The sequence below is a fragment of the Cervus elaphus genome, chromosome 32 (assembly GCF_910594005.1).
Source record: "Cervus elaphus chromosome 32, mCerEla1.1, whole genome shotgun sequence".
Classification (NCBI taxonomy): domain Eukaryota; kingdom Metazoa; phylum Chordata; class Mammalia; order Artiodactyla; family Cervidae; genus Cervus; species Cervus elaphus.
Genome location: NC_057846.1, coordinates 30,444,036 through 30,470,446, shown reverse-complemented (window position 1 = coordinate 30,470,446; position 26,411 = coordinate 30,444,036). Strand labels below are relative to the sequence as shown.

Sequence of the window (26,411 nt, the reverse complement as noted above, 5' to 3'; positions counted from 1 at the left end):
TAGGGTTATCGTTACCATCTTTCTAAATTCCATATATATGTGTTAGTATGCTGTAATGTTCTTTATCTTTCTGGCTTACTTCACTCTGTATAAGGGGCTCCAGTTCCATCCATCTCATTAGGACTGGTTCAAAAGAATTCTTTCTGACGGCTGAGTAAAATTCCATGGTGTATATGTACCACAGCTTCCTTATCCATTCATCTGCTGATGGGCATCTAGGTTGCTTCCATGTCCTGGCTATTATAAACAGTGCTGCGATGAACATTGGGGTGCACGTGTCTCTTTCAGATCTGGTTTCCTCAGTGTGTATGCCCAGAAGTGGTATTGCTGGGTCATATGGCAGTTCTATTTCCAGTTTTTTAAGGAATCTCCACACTGTTTTCCATAGTGGCTGTACTAGTTTGCATTCCCACCAACAGTGTAAGAGGGTTCCCTTTTCTCCACAGCCTCTCCAGCATTTATTACTTGTAGACTTTTGGATAGCAGCCATCCTGACTGGTGTGTAATGGTACCTCATTGTGGTTTTGATTTGCACTAAATGTTTTATTTATATTTACTTCCAAAAATCCAATGCAATATACAGTTAAAAATTTTATAGTATATTAATGTATATATTCTTCTAATAATCCCAATAAAAACATATTTCTAAAAGGATGTAGTATATTATTTATTGATTTTATTGGAACTTAAATATTTTATTATAATAATTTGGCTAAGGTGACATTTTAAAATTAAACTCTACAATATATTACTTTTGGAGGAAGTGTTTATTTTCCTTAATGTTATATATAGACATTAGCTCTATAGCTATAAATTATATTGTCACAGAAAGTAGAGTTATGAGGCCAAATTTTATTTTTTTCTTTTTATAAAAATACATGGTAGTTATTATTTTTGTATTGATTATAGATATAAAACTGTCAGTCTCTTAAAAAGCGTAAATTGCATTCTACATATGGAAAAATTTAAGATTATCATGCTTAAAAAGTATGTAAGTTTTTGAAACAAGAGGTTTAAGAAACAAATAACTAAGAGAAAAAAAGCAGTATGCTTGCAGCACACTCTTAAGATAGGTAATGTTTCTCTGCAAACAGAATTTGTAATGGTGAATAAGCATAGACTACCAATGAAAGTCTTTGTGAAGAGTTAGCACTCTGCTTCTACATTTCCCAAAGGAAATAGGGGTATATGGTACATGTGTTAGATAATAAAAATATTGGGTAACCATAATTATATTCTAGAGCTTCCCATACATTTTGAATAATCACAAAGTACAAAGTCATTTCTGTTGAGAAACGTATAATTGAGTTCAAGTAGCCCATTTTTCAGATAAAAGCAGAGCACATTTCTATTAGTATAGAATGAATATGAGATACAATGAATTGAATTTTCTTTACATAAGCAATTAAGGGATAACTATTTAAATGTTATTCCAACAACTATTTTATGGTAGGAAAAATTCAATCTTTCTTTTGGAAAGCAGCTTTATTTTGTGGCAGTCCTTAGTTTTTCTTTCCAATAGGAAATTTGGGTGTTTGAAGTTAAGACCATTTCGCTGGAGTCTCTGGGAAAAGAAAAGTGTCCCAGTTACATTTAAATCTACTGTGCTCAGTTCCTCAGTCATGTCCGACTCTTTGCAACCCCATGGACTATAAGCCTCCCAGCCTCCTCTGTCCATGGGATTTTCCAGGCAAGAGTACTGGAGTGGGTTGCCATTTCCTTCTCCAGGGATTTTAATCTATTAGATAAATATAACTGGGGAGAAGTACAGAGGATTAAATGAAAACTTTTAGGTACCAGATGATTATTACTTAAATATATTGTCAGGACATGATAAGGATCAGAAAAATGCAACTTATTCAAACAATGAACAATTAATGCTTTCAGCCATGTACTTCTCCTTCTGTTTACTGATTTTTGAAATGATTCATCTTTTCTGAGGTCATGAAAAACCAGGCTAATCCAGACACCCTGGACTGAGAAACTAAGCCTGTAGAAGCTGCAATACTTGAAGGATATACTTTATCTTATATTTTCTTAATATATGTTATCAAATTTGTTGAAGTCACCATATAGATGATCATATTTGTAAATAATTGCTTTGAGCTCAAAGCAAATGGTGAATTTTAGTGAGAGTTAATTGCCTTTAATCTTTGACTACTTTTTGGTTACTCATTTGCCTTCAATTTTCAAAATATAACATGGTTCCTATAATTCATTCTGATTCTTGAACACTGTGTTTAATGGAAAATGACTGATCATTGTTATTCAGCAAATTGGCATTTGAATTCCCTTCAGCTATCCATTCCCACAGCACTATAGAATGCAGAGACATGGTAGTTTGACAAAAGCTAAAATCATTTCTTGACAATTCAGATCAAGTCTTGCTGTTACACAAAATGGATTAAAATATATTTTCCTACCAAAGCAAAACAATTTAACACAACGTTGCAGATGTGATGTGGGGTTTTCTGTGACATTTAAGCATATCTTAAACTTGCAACTGTGTCTAAACTACATTAAAGAAACTATACATTTTAGACAAAGTAGCCACTATGTTAAACTATTCCTCTAATTTGTCTTGCCTTTTGTCATTAAGGGTTTATGCTAGGAAAATTTTAACAGTTTTCTTTTTTGCATTTATCACATTATCACATTGATTCAACTACATCAATCTTACCTCAGCTCTTGCAAGTATGTAGAGACCTATACAAGTATTTGTTAACTGCAGAACAAAACTGATTATAAATAACACAGAACATAACAAATAGAGAAAGTTGAGGCAGAATGATTTCAATTAGTTTTATTCCCACTTCTATATCTTTAATAAAGTAAATGATCTTTTGACCTTCATAATCATGATCTGAATATGGACAGAAGATTATTCTGGAGTACTCTTAACAAAATAATTACCTTAAAATAAATTATCAAATGATACTTACCATTTCTTAAAAGAAATATGTATATTTTGTAGATATCTAGAGGATATTTGAATTTATTTGGTTGTACACATTCAAGGGGTAGTGAAAATATGGTAGGTCAATTTTCTTTAAAGCAATGTGGGAAACTGATGAATCAGTCAGAGCTTGGAAATACATTTTTCTTTTTTTTAAATTTTTATTTTTTAAATTTTTTTTCGTACACACCTTGTAGCCATTTTCAGGGATCTTAATGACCTCAATGTCTTTAAGGCTCGTAACATGGCTTTCCTATTGCCAGCATTTTCTAAATTTCTGCAGAAACACATTCAGGTAAGCAGATTCTTTGGCTGGCTTGGAAATACATTTTTCATGTCAACATTGACAATAGTTGTAGCTTCAAACTGAAAATAATCCATCCCTGAAAACCAGAGTTATTGCAATGAAAATGGTGGTTAACTACTAAATTGGTAATATTAGATACTGGTCCTCTGATTCAACTTTTTTTCTGTTTTAATTGTTCTAATTAGTAAGTATTTATCACCATGTATTTCCCCCTAGTAACCACACTAAGATAACCATCCAAAATCATAACAAGCTGTATGCAAGGAAATGAACCAGTCTGTACACTCTTTAAAAAAATAAAAAAAATCTAAAGTTTCTGATTGGGAAACTATCTGGTCTAAATAAATATCTTTATACAATTTGTTAAATATATTGCAGTTAAATATCGGAACTTTCAAATATCATACCATTTTTAGATTAATCAATATGGCTGGCCATAAAGAATCATTAGACTATATTCCGGGTCATCTTAATAATACAAAACTTTAGGATGTCCAACTTTAAAATGATAATGTATCCCAAACCCTACCCCATTTATATGATTCCACTTTCCTTAGGGGCATTTGGCCATGGTGTGAGTTTATAATTTATTATGTTCAATGATAAATATTTTAAAAATGCCTTCAGAGCAAAATTCAAGAAACTAAGATTGATAATTTACTGTTCAGTCATTACAGAATTGCAGGGATAGAAAGAATCTTGTCAAACTATAAAGAGAATCTTGCAATTCCATGTTAGAATTGCCCCTAAAATATTCCAGAATGATGTAGAAATACCTGACTCAACAGCATTGTCCCAGAGAGAGACAAAACCGCCTTGTTTGGGGTATATTTTGTGATAATATTCAGATCAGTTTTACTAGGTTATTCTAACAGACACATTAAAAGGAAAAGCAAATAATAAGTTACTCAACATAACATAAGCAACATTGAGGGGTTTAAGCATAGAACTTCTCACATTATCATATTATCTGGTTTATTAATTTTTACATTATTTGTGGTCTGCATTCTCTTACCAGCCCCAAAACTCCACAAGAGTCATGGCCTTCTCCATCAGTTTGGTTAACCACTGTTTATCAGTGTCGAGAACATAGTAGCTACCATTTAGCAAATAAATGAGCAAATGCATGCAAATGCATTAAATTTAAAACATAAAAAAGTATAACAGGTGATTTACTTGACCACTCCTAAACAGGGTTTTTATGTTTATAAAACTGGGATTAATTAAATTTAATCCAAAAATATTTGAGATTATAATTTTAAAAGTAACATAAATTGTCTTAATTAAGTATAGAATAAAGAATATATGTTTATCCAATGTTAGTTCATGTATTTCTCTTTTTGAACAGTTGATTATCAAATAAAATAGTTATGCTGAGCTCAGACAACTCTTATAACCCAGGTAATTCTATTGTATGCTCTGAATTATGTAATGGACTGTAATTTATCAAGGGCTTGACAACTCCTCACCTCTGTTCCTTGTTTATTTCATTTCAGTACATTGCTCTATTTGTTAAACTTCCACATTAGTGTAAAAGTAAAGTCTATATAGCACAGACTTAAACATTGATACTTTAGAAGATATTAAGGTAACATTGATGCATGATGCATTTAAAAAATATTTTGAATTTAACACCCTTAGTTTCCATTTTGGGAAAGTGAGGCCCTGAACTGAGTTGAAAGACCATGAGGCCATCTCACTGCTAAACGAGAGCAGAGGTACTGCCATTCATCAGTCACTCCAGAACCACTGACATGATGGACCATAATGCCACTCCTCCCTGGAGAGCCTGAATTTAGTTATATAAACATTCTCGGTAACAGGTAGCATGTTGATAACTCTTCTCTCTGAAGTTTGTCATGTGATGCAAAAGTAAGCTTCTGCTTGGTAACTAACAAGAAGCAAGAGCAACACTTTCAGTTTATATAAGTTCCATCTTCAGTAGCCTTTAGCATGTTCTTTTAGCAATATGCCCATGTTCTGTAAACACTAGTATAATATTGCTTTGGAATTATCTGGCTTAATGTCCATTGCCAATCTCCACTCCAACAACCCACTAGGCACTATTACGTTTGGTAAATGGTGTGAGAATCTGCTGGAAAGAAGTTTGTGTCTGGTTGCTCATTGGAACCATCCGAAATTTTGCTATAGATTAAATAAAATTATGATATATATATATATATATATATATATATAAAATTCCCCAAAGTGACAGAACTCATTTAGCTTCTATTTAGATTTAACATTTGAAAGCTTTTGTAAGGAGTGTACATGATTCTGGTTTTGTTTTGTTTATTTCTAATATTCAGACTACTGTAGATATTTGAACAGCAAAGGAAAAAAAAAAGTAATAGTGAATGAAAATACAATTTTTCAAGGGTTCCTGTTCCTTTTTTGGAACCTAAGAGGAATAATGTCACACTCAAAGCCAATAAGGTACTGCACTGGGAACTGCATCTCTAAAAGGTAATAACATTCATGTTATTGTCTTGAACATGCTTGTTTTTGATATTCTGAGTGTAACAAGGAAGTGAAGAAGTTCAGCATCAAGTAAATAAATGACAATTAGTATGCTGTATATATTCAATACTGCACATATATGTGTATTTGTGGGTGATGATTTTTGTCCATGTAGGCGTGTGTGTTTGAGCAAATAGCAATTTGTCTAGTCTTATCCTCAAAATCAAATCATAGCAGTTTCAGAATGGCTAAACTATTAGCTAACCATCTCGTAAAATGTAGTGACCATGACCTTTAAATCAACATGAATTCTTTAGTTTCACTGGTCATGTGTTTAAGGGGAAAAATACATTCAGCTTTTCATAAGAGAAGCATCTTTAGCAAATATAAATATAGATAAAACTAAAATTTTAAAAACATATATCTTAATAGAGTTGATATTTAAAACACATAATCAAAAAAGGTCTCTATGCAATACTCTTATTCCTCCTCTTTAACCTTTTTTTTAATAAAATAAATGAAATGATAGCATATGAGTTCTGATCCTCTTTGTTTTGACTATCATATTTAATCATGGTTACACAGTAGCACCAAAATTAGGACAAAATACAAGAATTACAGGAGAGATCTTAAATTATGTGAGCTCATTGCATGCTTCAAAGGTCTCATTTTCTGAGAAAAAAAGTTTCCAACTGCCAACTTTGCTGCATTTTCTCCCAAAAGAAATATAACCCAATTCACCCCAAACTAAACAAAAGATACAATAGACTGAGTTTTGAATAGATATGTTATCTACAATTTATGGGACAGATAGTCCATTTAAATAGAAAAAGATTGATTTTACATAAAGCAAGGATAGAATACAAAAGCACAGCTTTTGTAATTTTGGTAATATTGCAATTTTACAAACATATTGCATAGTATGTGTAAGAAAATAGTTCCATTTTTCATATTTCTCTATATACAAGAAAACATTTACATGAAAATTACAAAACAAAATAAATGAGTAGTGGACCTGTTTTAAAGAATTGTATAAATAATGAGACACTCAAACTTGAAATTACATATTTCCATTGTTAGTAAATGTCCTTGCACATCTTTAACCCTGTTTGGCTTTTATTTATATATATTCAAACAAATGAGATATTAAGACTGCAAAAACTAAAAGAATCACAGTTCATTATACCTCATTTCCTTTTATGTTTTTTCCATTAACTTTCTCAAAGAATGAAACCGCTTCAATCCCCACTTAAAAAAATAGCCCTCTGGTTCTAAAAGAATTTCAAATTGATTATATTTTCCAAGGAATTTTTAGCAAGCAATGAAAATTTAAACTCAGATGAGTAAATCCATCCTGGGCCCATTTTATGGTACAGTCTCTATATACTGATTTTATGAATATCAAGGTGTTTACTATGCATGTATAAAAGGTACATGGACTATACTAACATAGTTTTCCTTCTAAAACAAAACCATTAATCAATGATCTATATAGCTCAGAATCCTGCAAGGAGGATGTATACTATTTCATGTTGTAACTATAAGCCCTCCTATTCATTTGAATAAATTAGTAGAAGCAGCAGTGTTTAGAGTTAAATACAATAGAAATCCCAGTCTTTGGTCTTTGACATTTAAACAACTAATGAACTGTGGTATAAAACAATATGAATAACAGTGTTCAATGAGGTCATTTGTTAGTTTATGATTGTTTTAAATGAATAAAAATGCAATACTATTTTTTTGTGATCATGACATTTGGAAATATTCATTACTATAATATACACTAGTACACAGAAGAAAATAATTTCTCCAAGTATTCTTAAATATGGTCATATGAGCAATTCTAACTAGACCAAAGCTACTGGAAGAATAAGGTGACAAGACCTCACTCATAAAAAACTCAAAAGTGAGTTTGGTTTTGATGGCTATATGGAGAATTTGGCCATTAGATATCTTCAACTATTTTAATAATTTAGTATTATGATATTGATATTAACTGCCATAAAAAGCAGCACTTAAATGCCTAAACCCTCTCCATATTGCTGCCTCATACAGAGATACCAAGTTTGCAAGGATATAATTCATGAGGAGTTTTACTGTATCAATATCAGTTTTACAAAATGAGGCACTGTCCAACTAAGTATTCAGATGGCAGAATATGTAGGAATTTTGAATGGCATAACATGTTACAAGGAATTCAGCAACTGACCTTTGCGATCAAATTACCATTTATTCAAAAGACCAATGCCTTTTAGTTTGATGGAGATAAGTAATCAGAATGATTAACAGAGAATAAATATTTGGTAAATACTTCTAATAGTTTCCTAAATGATCATATGTAATAAGACCTAAATACATTTGTTTTCTCTTTAATGTTAACCATATTACTGAAGCCTGTCAACAAAGTATGGTTTTCTGAAGGGGACATTAATGTTCCAATAATTAGAGTAAGAAAGGGATTGTTAAAAAAGGAATAGGCCCAAAACGGGCCCGCTAGGTCTGTCCACGGAGCTGGTCTCGTGAGTGACGCTCTCGGGTCCGCGGCGGGCAAAAAAAAAAAAAAAAAAAAGGAATAGGGATTGGCTTCTGGGAAGATGTGCATTTCAACGTTTATAAACAACATGTTTAGGTATAGAAGGAGATCAATAACAAGTTCAGAAGAGGCTACTGAACTCAAGATTGCTGAGTCTTTTCTTAAAGGAAACACGGAAATTTAGAGATGAAGGTAACCAAACAAAACTTTCAGTTTCGTATAACTGTTCCAAAGAGAAATGGTGATCGTGATAATTAAATATATTTCTTAAGGTCATATGAGTAAGTGAGAGGAGAAACACAGTTGTAACTCCTGGCTCATTTTCAGAGATCTGAGGTACTGAAATCCAAGATTTCCAGGTTAACGTAAAATACGAAGCATACAGTTTTTCAATAATTGGTTAAGTAGTTGAAAAGTAGTTTTGTACCAGATTATTCAGTTTATGGTTCACAGTAAAATAAGAGAAAGAAAAATGGACTAAGAAGTACAGAATCAAAATTTTGGAAGAAATTTGGAAGTGTGTTTTTTGGGTGGGAGAAGGGCGAGTGTCTTACTGAAATATTCTGAAGGAAAAAAATAGTTTGTCCTCTTTGCTTCCCTCATTTTGACCTCAGAACCTGAAGGCAGATACTTCTCTGGGTATCAGTTCTCAGATAAGAATTTAAATGTTAGGAATGCTGTCAGTTCTCTTTCTTCTCTTTCTTTCTTTCCTGTCTGCTTACCTGCCTTCCTCCTTTCTTCCCTTACTGACTTCTCCAGTTAAACCAGTACCAAGCTTAGGGTCCATATAGAACACTTTACAGAAATCACTTTTCTGAGTTTAATTTGGGAAAGATGAAATTTGCATCTAAGTAAAGTGCACTATATTTATATACCTTGTAACACAAAAGTGGTACTGGAAAAACAGATAACAGATCTCTTTGGGTAGTCTGCAATTAAGAAAACTCTGTATCAAGAAGCAAGCGTCTTCCTTTATGAGGAAATTAAGGACTTTTCAGAGCAAACTTCTATGCCTTTAATAAAAGCCCAAACTCTGAGGCTGAGTTTATACTTAGATTCTAAGAATCTGAAACAGCCAGTCAACTAATTTAAACCAACCACTTAGAGTTAGTTGGATAGGAAATCCATCTGTATCACTAGTTTTTTTTAAACTACATTGAGCAGATATTTTTACATCATCTATACATAGTCTAAATCTCTTATACATTTCTTTTGAATTGTGTTTATAGCATTTAAATTACATGTGAATTCAAAATTTGACCGCTCTTCACTGGAATTGGTTTTTTACACTTTTTATCTTTTCTCCTCTCATCACATATAGCTTAACATTTTGACAGCCCCATTCGCCTTCTATAATATTTGCTCTTGGAACTAGAACATGTTAGAGCTGGAAGGAATCTCAAGAGATCATTTGATTCAACACTTTGTAAAGTTGTAAAGTTGAGTAAACTAAAGCCTGGATACGTTCCCAGACCATCTAAATCAGCTGATTGATTAGAAGACAGAGCTGAGATTAGAAACAGGGTTAATCACTAAACAAAATAATTGTTCCCATTGGACTAAAAAACTTTCTGACTGTTTTAATTTAGGGATGTTTATAATTTGAGTATGCCTCAAATTAATAGTGTTTTCCTAAAAGGTCCATGATACAGTGATTAACACCCATAATTTCTCAAAATTTCTCATGTTATAATTTGCGTATTATGCAAAAACCAATGTGAAAGTTTATCACAGTAAATTCTAATGTTTTACCTTAAATAAATTAAACTCATATGTTAGGATATGACTTCTTAAGCAATTTCACTTCTTATTTTTACTCCAATATTGATTTAAAGTTTTGTATAATAACACCCGACACAAGTTCTATTTTAAAAGCAATAAAATTGTACCAGCTTTCTGACTTTGCCTAGTACAGAATACAATTAGTGAAATGGAGCTTTTTTCAGATATTTGATATGTTACATTGTCCAAACAATACAATTCTGGTCAAAGGGTTCACTTGGTTGCTTGCATTACTTGAATATCTTACTTAAGCTAATCAAATTATCTCTACAAGTTCCAATCTCCAACTTCACCCTGTGCCACAGAGTCCTGAACTCCCAAGTTTCTACAGTCATGGACCCCCAAAATGAAAGTTCCACGCACCTGTGTACTGGGGATAAAGATGGGTTGACATGTGAAAATTAAAGACTTACCTTATAGTAATCAAGTCACCTTCCCATAGTAGGAACTATTTAATACAATTTTCTATTCTTGGATTCTGTAAATTGTAAGAATTCGAGTTAAGGAGTGTTGTGGAAAGTGAACCTACAGTATTTTGGAGTTATTTATTAGGAGAGAATTTACAAAAATAAGCACTGGAGGATGGAAGAAACTATGCTCTCTGATGTCAGGGAAGCTTAACAGTCTAATAAAAATAACTAAATATTAACAGCTGCAAGGGAATGTGACTAAATTCCTAAAAATAAGAATCTGATTTAGTAAACACATTTTCAACATGTTTGCTAACAGTTGTATGTTTTACTGTTTAAGCAGGGATTTTTAATTTAATTTCTACCATCCTTAAGTCTTAATCTCCAATAAAAAATACATAGATATAATTCTGTAGATGATATTCCAATGGAAAGTGAATTCATTCTCAGCATTAGGCATCACAGTAGTTTTTATTTATTTAGGATGTTTGCATTTTAGCAGTCTGAGTTAAGTATAAAGTGAATGAAGCAAACAAAAATTGTACTGTTAGAACCTAGTGGATATTATGTCAATTGAAAAAAAAAACAACTATGGATTCTATACCATCAGTATGTCCCTCTTAATCCTATCTTATATTGCAATAAATTAGATGTTTTGTTAAAAGCAAATACATCACATGCAATAGCCAAGTAAATACTGCATAAGGCCATTCAGATCTGATAAATGATGGTATAATGGCATTTTGTTAATTCTGTAAAGATTCTATTGCTGAGAGCTTTCAAAATTACCTAATGTACAAAATTCTAGACTTAGTAGACAAAGAGTAACAACACATTGAATTTAAAGAAACAAATAAAACTCAGGGTGGGATTCTGTCTTGTCTTGTTAAAAACCATGAATTGAATTTTTAGTAAAGCAAGCATTACATAATGCTTTAAAATTTTAAAATTCGGGGATAAAAGTTTACATCCAAAAAGATGAATGGAAAATTGTGCTTTCAGACTGTAGAATTAGTTTTCTTACAGGGTTAACCATGTCATCTTGCCATTGGATACTGGGAATTTCATCTATGTAAATGTATATATGTGCAGTCCATATCCAGGTCCTGCAAAAATCTAAAACTGTGTGCTTCACTTCATGTAGCAAAGGCACCTATGTTATTCTCCCTTCTGAGCAAAGATTATGATCCAGTTTTTCTGCTGAAGATGGTTCTTCCACTGTCACTCACACTCGCCGGGTCGAGCAGCACAGAAAATTGAGGGGGAAGGTGGCCAGACTCCTCGCTTACCCCGGAAGGAGATGCTCTGTGGACCATTTGGAGAAGCTCTGGACTGATCACGAGGGAAACGGAGCAGAACTGTGAAGCAGACGGACGGGAACAAAAGGCTATTCTGGTGTGAGGAGAGATCAGTCACTTCAGCTCCACAAGCAGATGTTGCTACTGGACTGACACGTGGACCCGACCCCGGCTGGAGACAGGTACAGTTTGCCGTTGGGGCAGACACACAGTTCATACACTGTCTGCCGAGAATGGGAGGAGCTGGGTGAAGAAGGGGAAAAGGAGCCCGTCGGTAGGTTTCCCAGCCGGATTGTATCCGCGTTCAAAAATATCTAGGAGGAAAGAAACCGAATTTTACTTCCTCTTAGCATCCTATATTCTTACGATCTTTACAACATGATCTAATAAGACCACAGGACAAACAATTCTGTTGGTTTAGCTGCCAAGCTTTGTGGAACCCACAAATTGTATTCCTACGGTACAACCGGCTACCCCAGCCTTTGACACGTGGTGCGTTCAGAGAGATGGTCCTCCATTGGAAAAGCAAGATGGTACAATCTGCTTAGGGGGCCAACCCAGTTATTCAAACACCCCAGAAAATGAATGATTTTGACTGTCTCTTAATTTCACTTAATCTTGCCAGTCTAAAGAATATACGGAGAAATAAGGATGGTTAAGGACATGCCATTAGTGAAGTGATGGGCAATTAATTTAACAACTTTGACTCTCTGGTTTAATTTTTTTTTTTTAATACTCATAAAATCATGTTGACTCACAGTGGACACCAAGTAGATGATATGCACAATAAACAACAGATAATTAATTAAATATAATCAGGTTTGAAGTCTCCCTGAAAAAATATATTACCTGCACTTAACACTTATGCTGCTAAATCTAACTTGCAAAATTACGTCACTTATTTCAAACCATGGACTCAACACTTTAGGGGCCAGCGATCATATGGTTTTGACATGCATGGGGAACCATCCAAAGAAAGGAACATTAGATCATGAATTTGAATGAGCAAAGAAACTGGACTCTTACTAGCTATGTCTTGATTCTATTGTTATGTAGCTAATTACTGCCTACAGGCATCTCTAAATTGACAGGAGAACCAGAGAATACTCCATCTCCCACACTTGTGCCTTCATCCTGAGTCCTAATCATTTCTACTAGGACTCTTGCACTAGCCCCCTAATTGGCCTCCCAGGGGCCACTCTTGTCCTCCTACAGTCTATTATACAAATGGCTGGAGTGAACTAAGAAACACAAATCAAATAATGTCATATCATGCTCACAATTCCCTAACGGTCTCCACCACACTTAAAATTAATCTTGATTACTTTTCACAGTCAACCAGTCCTATAAGATCTGGCCTGTCTCTCTAAAATCATCTCCTTTAATTCTTCTTAACTGGAGCTCTCACATTTTCTCAAACCTACCAAAACAACTTTGGCCTCAGGGCTTTTTAATTCCTTGTGTTCCTGGCCTGAAAAAAATTTCTCCAAATATTTACGAGTGAGGATAGATATTAATGGGGTGGTTAGAAAACAGGGGTGAGGGCTTCCCTGGTGGCTCAGTGGTAAAGAATCTGCCTGCTAACATAGGAGATGTGAGTTCAATCCCTGGGTTGGGAAGTTCCCCTGGAGGAGGAAATGGCAACTCACTCTAGTATTCTTGCCTGGAGAATCCCATGGATAGAGGAGCCTGGTGGGCTACAGTCCATGGGGTTTCAAAAGAGTCGGTCAGGACTTAGTGACTAAACAGAGAATAGGGATAGGAGGGAGATTTCCCCTGTTTGCCTCTTTTTTAATATATATTTAAAAGTTTTTGAAATATAGAAATCTATGGCACATTTAGAATAAGCCAGAAACATAATTCCTATACCACAGATGTGTCACCTGCTAAAAGAGGACTTTCCTAACCTCCCTATTAAAGTGACACAAATCCAGTAATCTCTCCTTACCAGCTTTACTTATCTCTATAGTAACAATCCCTTTCTAACATTATATTAGTTGTGCATTCATTCATTCATTGTTTACTTCTCTTATTTGCAAGTAATATCTGTGAGGGCAGGACCTGTCATTGATTCAAGTTCATAGAACAGTGAATAGAATCATGCAACTTGCAGTGCAAGCTGCAGGATACAATGCTTTTCTTGCATCTTCTACATGTCTCTTTCCTCTAGGCTACAGTTTTCACCCTCCACCAAAACCCAGTTCATGTTTCATCCTCCATGGACCTTTCCCTAGTGCCCCAAGGTGGAAAGACTTCTTATTTGGTTCTCACATGGCATTTTATTAATATCTTTTTGGTTCATCGCTGGATATTTTATAGTCATATTGATATATTACTTTCCCTAATAAACCATGACCTTCTTGAAGTCTTATTTTTTTTAATAACTTCACAGTGTTTGACCTTGTACATATAGCTCCCATATAATACAAATAGCTTTTTAATAAATGGATAAATTATGAAGTAGAAATGATTGCCGTTACCAACAGTATTCAAAGTTGCTGCTGCTGCTGTCGCGTCAGTCGTGTCCGACTCTGTGCGACCCCATAGACGGCAGCCCACCAGGGTCCCCCGTCCCCGGGGTTCTCCAGGCAAGAACACTGGAGTGGGTTGCCATTTCCTTTTCCAATGTATTCAAAGTTAAGAAACCATAATTAAAGTTTTTGTTTGTAGGTAGCATAATTAAACGTTTTGTTTGTAGGTATCAAATGCTGAAATTTTATTACCTCATAACTTTTTCCAGGTTAAGTGACCAGAAAGCAAACAGAAAGAAAGGACTTCTATTTTTCTTAGAAGATTTTCTTTTCTCCTGATGCAAAAGTTAAAAGTGTACAAAAGTAAGCAAAAGAAAATGACAACATATTTTTGGGGGTATAAATGCTGGGCCTCATTTCCTTAGTAAGCATAGAAACAGGTGTTACTGCCAATCCCAGTGGCTTTCAGAGGCTTGCTGACACCAGGCCACATCACTGAGTTTTATAGTCTGAAACTGATTGTGTTTCCACTGGGGTAGCCTGACTGAATAAATGTGGAGAATAGCTATTTTTACACAAGTAGGGCATTCAGGTAGCAGCCTCAGAAAACAAGCCCAGCTGTGGTGGCCTCATCAATGGAGGTAGCCTTGAACATTGTGTGTGGCCTGCTTCAGTTAAGCTCCAGCGGTGCCCTCCAATTCTTGGGCTTCTCAGGTGGTGCTAGTGGTGAAGAACCTGCCTGCCAGCGCAGGAGATGTAAGGGATGCAGGTTTGATCCCTGGGTTGGGAAGATACCCTGGAGGAGGGCATGGCAACCGACTCCAGTGTTCTTTTTTTCTTTTAGTTATTTATTTTTTTATTCATTTTTCATTTATTTTTATTAGTTGGAGGTTAATTACTTTACAACATTGTAGTGGTTTTTGCCATACATTGACATGAATCAGCCATGGATTTACATGTGTTCCCCATCCCGATCCCCTCTCCCGCCTCCCTCCCCATCTTGCCTGGAGAATCCCACGGGTAGAGAAAGCCTGGAGTGCTATAGTCTATAGGGTCACACAGAGGCAGACACGACTGAAACAACTTAGCATGCACGCACTACACAATACTTAGCTATTTGAGAATACTTAATTCCATAAACTTCTGAGATCCACACTGTAGCCTCACCCACATATGGGAAGTAGCTTTTATTAATAGATAAATTAAAATGAATAGGATATTTGAAAAGAGAAAAGAGAGTGTTAATTTGTGGTTGGCTAAAAATTTGTTCGTGTTTTTTCCGTAACATCTTACAGAAAAACCTAAGTGAACTTTTTAGCCAACCAGAAAGACTGAAGGCAGGAGGAGAAGGGGATGACAGAGGATGAGATGGTTGGATAGCATGACCGACTCGATGGACATGAGTTTGAGCAAGCTCAGGGAGTTTGTGATGGACAGGGAAGCCTGGCGTGCTGCAGTCCATGGGGTTGCAAAGTGTTGGACATGACTGAGCAACTCAATCGAACTAATTATATGGGAATGGATGATAACTAGACCTCTGGTGGTGATTATTTTGTAGTGTATGAAGTGAAGTGAAAGTTGCTCAGTTATGTCCGACACTTTGTGACCCCATGGACTATAGTCCATGGAATTCTCCAGGCCAGAATACTGGAGTGGGTAGCCTTGTAATGTATACAGATGTCAAATTATGATGGTGTACACCTGAATTGTATACAATGTTATATACAACTTTTACCTCAATAATAATATAAAATTATACAAGAAAAGGAACAAAGGAAAAAAATAGAAAAAGAAGAAAATGCTTGTAAACAGTCTAATTCTAGTGAATTCTTAAAATAAAATCCTGAATTTTGAGTTAGCCTTGCAGATATAACATCCTTCCACAAAAGGATGGATTAAGAAATAAACAATGGATTTCCACATAAAAAATAGAAAAAGAAAGGAGAGGGAAAATAATGTTTTCTGGATTTGAGACAGAAAAGCAAGTTATGAAGTAAAACGGAGTGTTGTATATTCTTTTCAAACCTTCCATCTTCTCCAGGCTTCTGCAACTTGGATGGACTCGCTCATACCTCTGTCTGTTCTGCTTAAGGCAGTTACTGTGACACTGCTCACTTCCCAACTTCTAAAACTGATATTTTTATTCCATATTGCCCTATAAATTATATATTCCATTCACTCTGAAACTCTTCCAGGCACTCAGACTAACATCCCTGAGCTTTTCAGTCAAGGCTCCACTGTCTTCTCTCAACAAGCATGCATTTATCCCATTCTTACCTGTTGAAATCAGACCTATTGCTGTAGCAAAATATTCAAATATTTTGCAAAGTAAAAACTGATTTCTCCTTCCTCTGTCATCTTGTAACATATATGTTATTAAGTTACTGCATTGCATATGTTATTATAACACTTTCAGTATTTTACCTACAATTGTCATTCATGGTGTTTTCAGAGCTGAATTTGAAAATTTGTTGTAATACTATGTCTGAGATGGTTGAAACTTTTGCAGTGTACAACTGTGTGTGCAGTTTTCTTCTTACTTATTTGGGCTACCTCAATACAATTTTTGTTCTGATCTTAGTGAATTTAAGTACTATTTAAGGGTAGGGAATTCATATTTTTCTATATTGTTAATTGATTGATTTGCTTTTCTGTGACATAGTCAGTGAAGCAAAGAGGAAGATTTTACATAATTTCATACCTCTTCTTAGAAAAATTACATGCTATTTTATTCTAATAGAAAGTGATGTGCTTTTTTGTATCTTTATTTTATTAAGATAAAGAATGGCTGCAGTTGAAAACCTTTGGCTATAACTTGTGTATAGCATAATACTCAATTCACAATTAAATCTTAATCTGTAATTAAATTCAAGGATTCTGCTGATACTTTGAATATGAGAACATAAGTAAAGTGGTGCATAAATAAGAGTGGAATGGCGATTAATAACCATCAATACTTATTATGGGATGATTCATTATGAATAATTTGAATGAAATGATTAACATGACAAAAACAATGCTTTAAAAAAGATGTGAGATATTTAAGAAAGATTTCTTTCTTGCTGTGGCAGACAAAGTATTGTTGTCTGTAACTGTAGTGGAAAGAAATCCTGAAAGGTAATATAGATACATATTTTCAATATTATAAACATATTTCTAGATTATTTAATCTGTAATATACACTAAGATATTAATGATCCTGGAAATAAATTTGTTTATAAAAAAGAAGCCAAGAAGTTGTGGTGAAAGTGAAGTTGCTCAGTCGTGTCCAACTCTCTGAGATCCCATGGACTATATTTATAGGCCACCAGGCTCCTCCGTCCATGGGATTCTCCAGGCAGGAATACTGGAGTGGGGTTGCCATGTCCTTCTTCAGGGGATCTTCCCAACCCAGGGATTGAACCTGGGTCTCCCGCATTGCGGGCAGACGCTTTACCCTCTGAGCCACCAGGGAAGCCCAAAGTTGTGGCACACACATACGCACATATATATATAGTGGGATATTACTCAGCCATAAAAAGGAACAAATTTGAATCAGTTCTAGTGAGGTAGATGAACATATAGCCTGCTATACAGAGTGAAATCAGAAAGACAAAAACAAATATCACATGTTAACACATATATATGGAATCTAGAAAAATGGTAACTATTCCAGCTATTTGCAGAGCAAGAATAGAGACTCAAGCATAGAGAAGAGATTTACAGACACAGCAGGGAAATGAGAGGGTGGGACAAACTGAGAGAATAGCATTAAGATATATACATTACGACATGTAAAATAGAGAGTTAATGGGAAGTTGCTGTATAATGCAGGGAGCTCAGCCTGATGCTCCATGAACCTGGTGCTCCATGAACCTGGTGCTCAACCTAGAGGGGTGGGATGGGGCGGGAAGTGGGAGGAAGGTTCAAGAGGAAGGGGACTTATGTATACCTATGTCTGATTCATGTTGATGTATGGCAGAAACAGACACAACATTGTAAAGTGATTATCCTCTAATTAAAAATAGACACATTTTTAAAAAGGAAGGCAAAATGAAGAACCCCAGGGTTAGCAGAAGGAAAGAAATCTTAAAAATTAAGGCAGAAATAAATGCAAAAGAAACTAAAGAGACCATAGCAAAAATCAACAAAGCTAAAAGCTGGTTTTTTGAAAAAATAAACAAAATTGACAAACCATTAGCAAGACTCATTAAGAAACAAAGGGAGAAGAACCAAATTAACAAAATTAGAAATGAAAATGGAGAGATCACAACAGACAACACTGAAATACAAACGATCATAAGAGACTACTACCAGCAGCTCTATGCCAATAAAATGGACAACTTGGATGAAATGGACAAATTCTTAGAAAAGTATAACTTTCCAAAACTGAACCAGGAAGAAATAGAAGATCTTAACAGACCCATCACAAGCAAGGAAATCGAAACTGTAATCAGAAATCTTCCAGCAAACAAAAGCCCAGGACCGGATGGCTTCACAGCTGAATTCTACCAAAAATTTAGAGAAGAGCTAACACCTATCATACTCAAACTCTTCCAGAAAATTGCAGAAGAAGGTAAGCTTCCAAACTCATTCTATGAGGCCACCATCACCCTAATTCCAAAACCAGACAAAGATGCCACAGAAAAAGAAAACTACAGGCCAATATCACTGATGAACATAGATGCAAAAATCCTTAACAAAATTCTAGCAAACAGAATCCAACAACATATTAAAAAAATCATACACCATGACCAAGTGGGCTTTATCCCAGGAATGCAAGGATTCTTTAATATCCGCAAATCAATCAATGTAATACACCACATTAACAAATTGAAAGATAAAAATCATATGATTATCTCAATAGATGCAGAGAAAGCCTTTGACAAAATTCAACACTCATTTATGATTAAAACTCTCCAAAAAGCAGGAATAGAAGGAACATACCTCAACATAATAAAAGCTATATATGACAAACCCACAGCAAGCATCACCCTCAATGGTGAAAAATTGAAAGCATTTCCCCTGAAATCAGGAACAACACAAGGGTGCCCACTCTCACCACTACTATTCAACATAGTGTTGGAAGTTTTGGCCACAGCAATCAGAGCAGAAAAAGAAGTAAAAGGAATCCAGATAGGAAAAGAAGAAGTGAAACTCTCACTGTTTGCAGATGACATGATCCTCTACATAGAAAACCCTAAAGACTCTAGCAGAAAATTACTAGAGCTAATCAATGAATATAGTAAAGTTGCAGGATATAAAATTAACACACAGAAATCCCTTGCATTCCTATATACTAACAATGAAAAAACAGAAAGAGAAATTAAGGAAACAATACCATTCACCATTGCAACAAAAAGAATAAAATACTTAGGAGTATATCTACCTAAAGAAATAAAAGACCTATACATAGAAAACCATAAAACACTGATGAAAGAAACCAAAGAGGACACAAACAGATGGAGAAACATACCGTGTTCATGGATTGGAAGAATCAATATGATCAAAATGGCTATTCTACCCAAAGCAATCTATAGATTCAATGCAATACATATCAAGCTACCAACAGTATTTTTCATGGAACTAAAACAAATAATTTCACAATTTGTATGGAAATACAAAAAACCTCAAGTAGCCAAAGTAATCTTGAGAAAGAAGAATGGAACTGGAGGAATCAACCTGCCTGACTTCAGACTCTACTACAAAGCCACAGTCATCAAGACAGTATGGTACTGGCACAAAGACAGAAATATAGATCAATGGAACAGAATAGAAAGCTCAGAGATAAATCCACGAACCTATGGACACCTTATCTTCGACAAAGGAGGCAAGGAGATACAATGGAAAAAAGACAACCTCTTTAACAAGTGGTGCTGGGAAAACTGGTCAACCACTTGTAAAAGAATGAAACTAGAACACTTTCTAACACCATACACAAAAATAAACTCAAAATGGATTAAAGATCTAAATGTAAGACCAGAAACTATAAACCTCCTGGAGGAGAACATAGGCAAAACACTCTCCGACATAAATCACAGCAAGATTCTCTATGACCCACCTCCCAGAATATTGGAAATAAAAGCAAAAATAAACAAATGGGACCTAATGAAACTTAAAAGCTTTTGCACTACAAAGGAAACTATAAGTAAGGTGAAAAGACAGCCCTCAGATTGGGAGAAAATAATAGCAAATGAAGCAACAGACAAAGGATTAATCTCAAAAATATACAAGCAACTCCTGTAGCTCAATTCCAGAAAAATAAATGACCCAATGAAAAAATGGGCCAAGGAACTGAACAGACATTTCTCCAAGGAAGACATACAGATGGCTAACAAACCCATGAAAAGATGCTCAACATCACTCATCATCAGAGAAATGCAAATCAAAACCACAATGAGGTACCATTACACGCCAGTCAGGATGGCTGCTATCCAAAAGTCTACAAGCAATAAATGCTGGAGAGGGTGTGGAGTAAAGGGAACCCTCTTACACTGTTGGTGGGAATGCAAACTAGTAGAGCCACTATGGAAAACAGTGTGGAGATTTCTTAAAAAACTGGAAATAGAACTGCCATATGACCCAGCAATCCCACTTCTGGGCATACACACTGAGGAAACCAGATCTGAAAGAGACACGTGCACCCCAATGTTCATCGCAGCACTGTTTATAATAGCCAGGACATGGAAGCAACCTAGATGCCCATCAGCAGATGAATGGATAAGGAAGCTGTGGTACATATACACCGTGGAATATTACTCAGCCGTTAAAAAGAATTCATTTGAACCAGTCCTAATGAGATGGATGAAACTGGAGCCCCTTATACAGAGTGAAGTAAGCCAGAAAGATAAAGAACATTACAGCATACTAACACAAATATATGGAATTTAGAAAGACGGTAACGATAACCCTATATGCAAAACAGAAAAAGAGACACAGAAGTACAGAACAGACTTTTGAACCCTGTGGGAGAAGGTGAGGGTGGGATGTTTCGAAAGAACAACATGTATACTATCTATAGTGAAACAGATCACCAGCCCAGGTGGGATGCATGAGACAAGTGCTCGGGCCTGGTGCACTGGGAAGACCCAGAGGAATCGGGTGGAGAGGGAGATGGGAGGGGGGATCGGGATGGGGAATAAGTGTAAATCTATGGCTGATTCATATCAATGTATGACAAAACCCACTGAAATGTTGTGAAGTAATTAGCCTCCAACTAATAAAAAAAAATAAGAAAAAAAAATAAAAAAAATAAAGGAAAGATGTTGAACATCAAAAAAAAAAAAAGGAAGCCAAATGTGTAATTCAAATTTATCTCGAATCAACAACAGATACTGCCATAAAGGTAAGAAAGGAAGTTCTCCTTTGATTCTATTAATATCTGCCCTCATCTTTACATGTAAGAAGGTCCGAAATGCTCCAGAGCATCTCTCTCAAATCAACCTTCTATGCTTTTCCTTCTCAGCTTGATCTTTATAAACTCATTTAAAAAAAAAATCACATGAAGAAATAAACTATTAAGGGAAGTAACTGGTAGAAATAGCATCACAACAGATTTAGGCCTTTAAGGACTTTGGGAATTATGAAAAATATATACAGAATCAATATGCATTATGTATCAGGTTTTGAAATAATTAAGGTAGAATTAAAAACAAATGAGACTAACTGCCAAGATGTTCAAGCAGATTTGAACAACAACAACAACAAAAAACCAAGAGATAAGAATCTTAGAAATGAATGACAAAATTACTAAAATTAAAAGCTTGATGGAAGGATTGAAAGAGAGATTAGCTACTGAGTAAGAACTGGGGCATGTAGATCTGAATAAACAGGCAGAGTGAGGCACAGGCTAATAAAGAAATAGAAATGAAGGTGAAGCTAAGGGATGTGGAAGGTTAAGAGAATGAAAAGACATATCTTCAGAGCTTCTGAAAAAGGCCTAGAGAGCTAGAGAAAAAGGGGAGAGGGCATATCTGAAGACATAATGCTGAGGACTTTCCAAAATGGACAAAAATGTGATTCTGCACACATGATGGGCATGATGTATATAACAAGTAAAGTAGAAAAATAAATATGTGCCTATCACGTTCTAGTAAAAAGGGTGGAAGGCCGAAGACAGAAGGTTCTTTAAATCAGGCAGTGAGAGAAAGCAAGGTTCTTTAAAGGAATGAGGACAACTGACTTTAAACAGACGCTTGGGTGAAATAAAGTGACATGGAAGAAGACCATCATGTATCTCCTTATCTAAGAAATAACTGCGTGAAATTTTGGAAATATATAGGTACTCTTTCTACTGAAACAAACACATGAACTTTCAAAGCACTCTGTGGAAAAACTTTTTGAAGACCAACACAGAACAAAGACAGCAAAGATCGCCTTCATTCTGGGTATTATCTTGGTGTTCGTTTTGTTCATCTGTCGATCTTGAAATTGAAGGAATTTAGATGCCCAACTTACAATCAACTTATGAATGAATATATTTCAGTAGAAAAAAAAACTTTGACTTATGAAAATAATATTTGGTTTAACCAGTCTCATAGTCAAGAAGTATTCATATTTTCATAATTTGAACCCTTTTATGATCTTATGAAGTAGTCCCTTATGCTTCCCCTGGAACCATATGCTTGTAATATGATAAGAAGCAAATGCACCCCCCTGCCCCCAGATTAAAGGGCCAGTGTCTGCTCCTCAGAACTTACCTCCCCCTCTGTGGACTGCAAATGCAGCTCCTTCCTACAGGTGGCCTTGAAGTCTCCAGCTGCAGCACTCACCTGGACCCCCCGAGGAGCTTCCATTATCAAGGACCTGGTTGGTGATTCAAGCCTAAAAAATAATTAACAAAAACAAAATTCCTAAAACCTTAATATTGAAAAGATAATGCTAGTCAACTAAAACAAACAGGCAGGCATAAATACCAATGCCTGCCATTAAAAAAAAAAATCTAAAATGGGTTTTACAAAGATTTTGTATTGTATTCTCTATTTTTTGGCTCTTTATGAAATTCTTCAATTGTTAGCATCAATTCTTTAGTCTCATTTGTATAACGATTTAGTAACAGTTTCCTGTGTTGTTTCTCTTCACAATGCCTGTGAAAAGTAGGTCGTGATAAGTTTACCAGTTTAAATCTTTTATACATTTTCAGTATTAATGATGGAGTTTTAAGCAGTAAATTTGTAGCAAGTTAGCATGTAAGTATCCCTCAGTTGCCTTGCTAAGATGAGTTTTAACGAAAATATTTACTATTGAGAACTTTCAAGTGTGCCCAGTCAAAATTCTGTAAACTAAAGAATTCTCAAAGGGCTCTTTACAGTTCTAGAAATTAGTTAAAATGAAGATAAGATATTTCCTACATCAACTGACCTCTATTAGCCCAAGAAAATGTGCTCAGAATGAATGACATTAGTCTGAGAAAGAAAAATTAAATGAGGGGTGAGATACAAGTGTTTTAGATAGGCTGCAAAAAGGATAGTTGGAAGAGATTTCAAAATTATCTTCAAATATAAACCTAGAGAAAGAGCAAATGGAAGTAAAATACAGAAGCAAGAAAATAGTCATAAAAAGCACTCGGTGTGATAAGAGATCTTATCCTGGAGTGGGTCATTTTGGATAATAGCTCTGCTCTGGGGCCGCGATTGCCTGCGTTCTGTTGACCACGGGACTTCAGAACAAAAGTTCCTTCAGGCTCACCTTCACCATCATCCAGAGTAACTGGTCTCCTTTGAGGTTACAGACTCAGAACAGATGTGCAGAGAGAACCTCATGGAATAGTTTGAGCACTGAAGATCAGCTCTCTCTCTCAGTAAAGTTGAACTTAAAGACTTGAAAGTGATATTGAAGGACTAGAGCCAGCATTTAGAAGTGATTTTGATGCTTTAAACATTTTTTCACTCACCAGAGAAACTTTGAAACTTTGATTTCTGGGTCTTTGGGATATCTTCACAAAATCCCTGGAGGGGGCAGGCTTTGATTATATGAAAGTATTAGTCACTCAGTCATGTCCAACCCTTGGCAACCCCGTGGACTATAGCCCACCAGGCTCCTCTGTCCATGGGATTTCCCAGGCAAGGACACTGGAGTGGGCTGCCGTTTCCTTCTCCAGGGGATCTTCCTGACGGCGGATCAAACCTGGGTCTCCTGCACTGCAGGCAGATTCTTTACCATCTGAGCCACCAGGAAAGCCCTTGATTATATGTATATATAAGAAATGTCTGTTTGGTTTTTCTTTAAACACAAATCACACGTTTTCATAGAATATTTGCAAACTTCAAAAAGAATTACTCATCAGTTTTTTGATTCATAATCCTTTTTTTTTTTTTTTTAAACGTATTTTATTTATTTATTTTGGGTTGTGCTGGGATTCGTTGCTGCATAGGTTTTTCTCTAGTTGAGCTCTCAGTGAGTGGGGGCTGCTCTCTAATTGCGATGTATGAGCTTCTGACTTCAGTGGCTTCTCTTGCGGAGGATGGGCTCTAGGGTGACAGTTTCAGCCTAGCTCCCAGACTCTAGAGCACAGATCATAGTTGTGCCACATGGGCTTGGTTGTCCTGTGGCATGTGGGATCATCTCAGATCAAGGATTGAACTCATGTCTCCTGCACTGGCAGACAGATTCTTTACCACTGAGCCATCTGGGAAGCCCTGATTCATAATCCTTATACTTTGTACATAGTATCTAAATTTCAAAATCTGAATGTTTAAATGTAAATTTACATGATACACCCCCAAATATACTCATCTTAAATGGTGCATCTGAGACCATTACTATTTCTATTTGGTAATTACCTATAACGTTAAGTGTAATTAGGTACGTTTGGACATGATTGAACCACTCAAATAGAAGTCAGGTAAGAATTTAGCTAACATGGATTAATGTTCTGAAACAGATTATAAGTCTGACAACTAAGGAAACACAACTCGATGAACTTGGGGTTATTTTGTCAAATAATTGATACGGTTTAGTTTGCAAGGATAAGGGAGTGGGATACTTATATTTGACAGTAAAATATCTCTATTAAGTGTGAACATTTTTTTTTACCATATTTCTACTAGCACATTAAAATATATTAAGTCCTTCTGGGCTTTTGGGGACTTCCCTGGTGGCTCAGATGGGAAAGCGTCTGCCTGCAATGGCGGAGACCCAGGTTCGATCCCTGGGTCAGGAAGATCCCCTGGAGAAGGCAATGGCAACCCACTCCAGTACTCTTGCCTGGAAAATTCCATGTCAGAGGAGCCTTGTAGGCTACAGTCCATGGGGTCGCATCGTCGGACACAACGGAGTGACTTCACTTCACTTCACTTCTGGGCTTTTGAGTTTTTCCATTCTCATCCTTACTAATTCAGTTCAGTTCAGTCACTCAGTTGTGTTGGACTCTTTGTTACGCCATGGACTGCAGCATGCCAGGCTTCCCTGTCCATCACCAACTTCTGGAGCTTGCTCAGTCTCGTGTCCATTGAGTCGGTGATGCCATTCAACCATCTCTTCCTCTGTCGTCCCCTTCTCCTCCCGCCCTCAATCTTTCCTAGCATCAGGGTCTTTTCCAATGAGTCAGTTCTTTGCATTAGGTGGCCAAAGTATTGGAGTTCCAGCTTCAGCATCAGTCCTTCCAATGAATATTCAGGACTGATTTCCTCTAGGATGGACTGGTTGGATCTCCTTGCAGTCCAAGGGACTCTCAAGAGTCTTCTCCAACACCACAGTTCAAAAGCATCAATTCTTCGGTGCTCAGCTTTCTTTAATTTCTATTTAATTAGAATTTCTAATTTTTTATTAATAATTTAATTAGAATTTCAAATTATTTAATTTTAAAAAATGTTTATTGTCTTCTTCGTTTTAGACCTTAGGAACTCATTGCCAGTGTTGCCTTCGAGCGTTTTGTTAGCCCTGACTTAGGGGAACCCTATTCAAAGAAGCAAAGACTCAGACAGGACTGAGTGATTCAGCAACAACAACAATTCAAAGAAGCAGTAAAGGTGGAGAGATGGCCAGACGTTGGTTCAGGAAAGTGAGCCAGCAGCAATAAGCTTCAGTTTTATCTTTTCTAGATATGCCTGCTTTTTTATAGGATTGTAAGAAATTTCTTAAATTGATCCAGGGAAGTAAGAATGTAGTGGGATAGTATTTTGAAATATAACAGGATTTCCTCCCTTGTCCCATTTCCTTGCACCCTAAGCCATCCCTCCATTCATTAAACATCATCCTTTGCCACACATTGTGGA

At 35.7% G+C, this 26,411-nt stretch overlaps 1 protein-coding gene and 1 non-coding gene across 2 annotated transcripts in view; both read right to left on the bottom strand.

Moving 5' to 3' along the window:
* Positions 1 to 3,145: 3,145 nt before the first annotated feature.
* Positions 3,146 to 3,275, bottom strand: LOC122688163. Its single transcript, XR_006339380.1, has one exon. It is a non-coding gene; the product is annotated as a small nucleolar RNA SNORA33 (small nucleolar RNA).
* An 8,354-nt stretch (positions 3,276 to 11,629) lies between these two features.
* The window catches only part of SGCZ (sarcoglycan zeta), a 1,061,503-nt gene continuing 1,046,721 nt past the window's right edge, over positions 11,630 to 26,411 (bottom strand). The window contains exons 7-8 of the mRNA XM_043893729.1: positions 22,896 to 23,019; positions 11,630 to 12,060 (exon numbers count right to left, since the gene is read on the bottom strand). Of these exons, the coding sequence (XP_043749664.1) occupies positions 11,866 to 12,060; positions 22,896 to 23,019 (319 nt within the window). The 3' untranslated portion in view covers positions 11,630 to 11,865. The remainder of the gene's footprint in view (positions 12,061 to 22,895; positions 23,020 to 26,411) is intronic.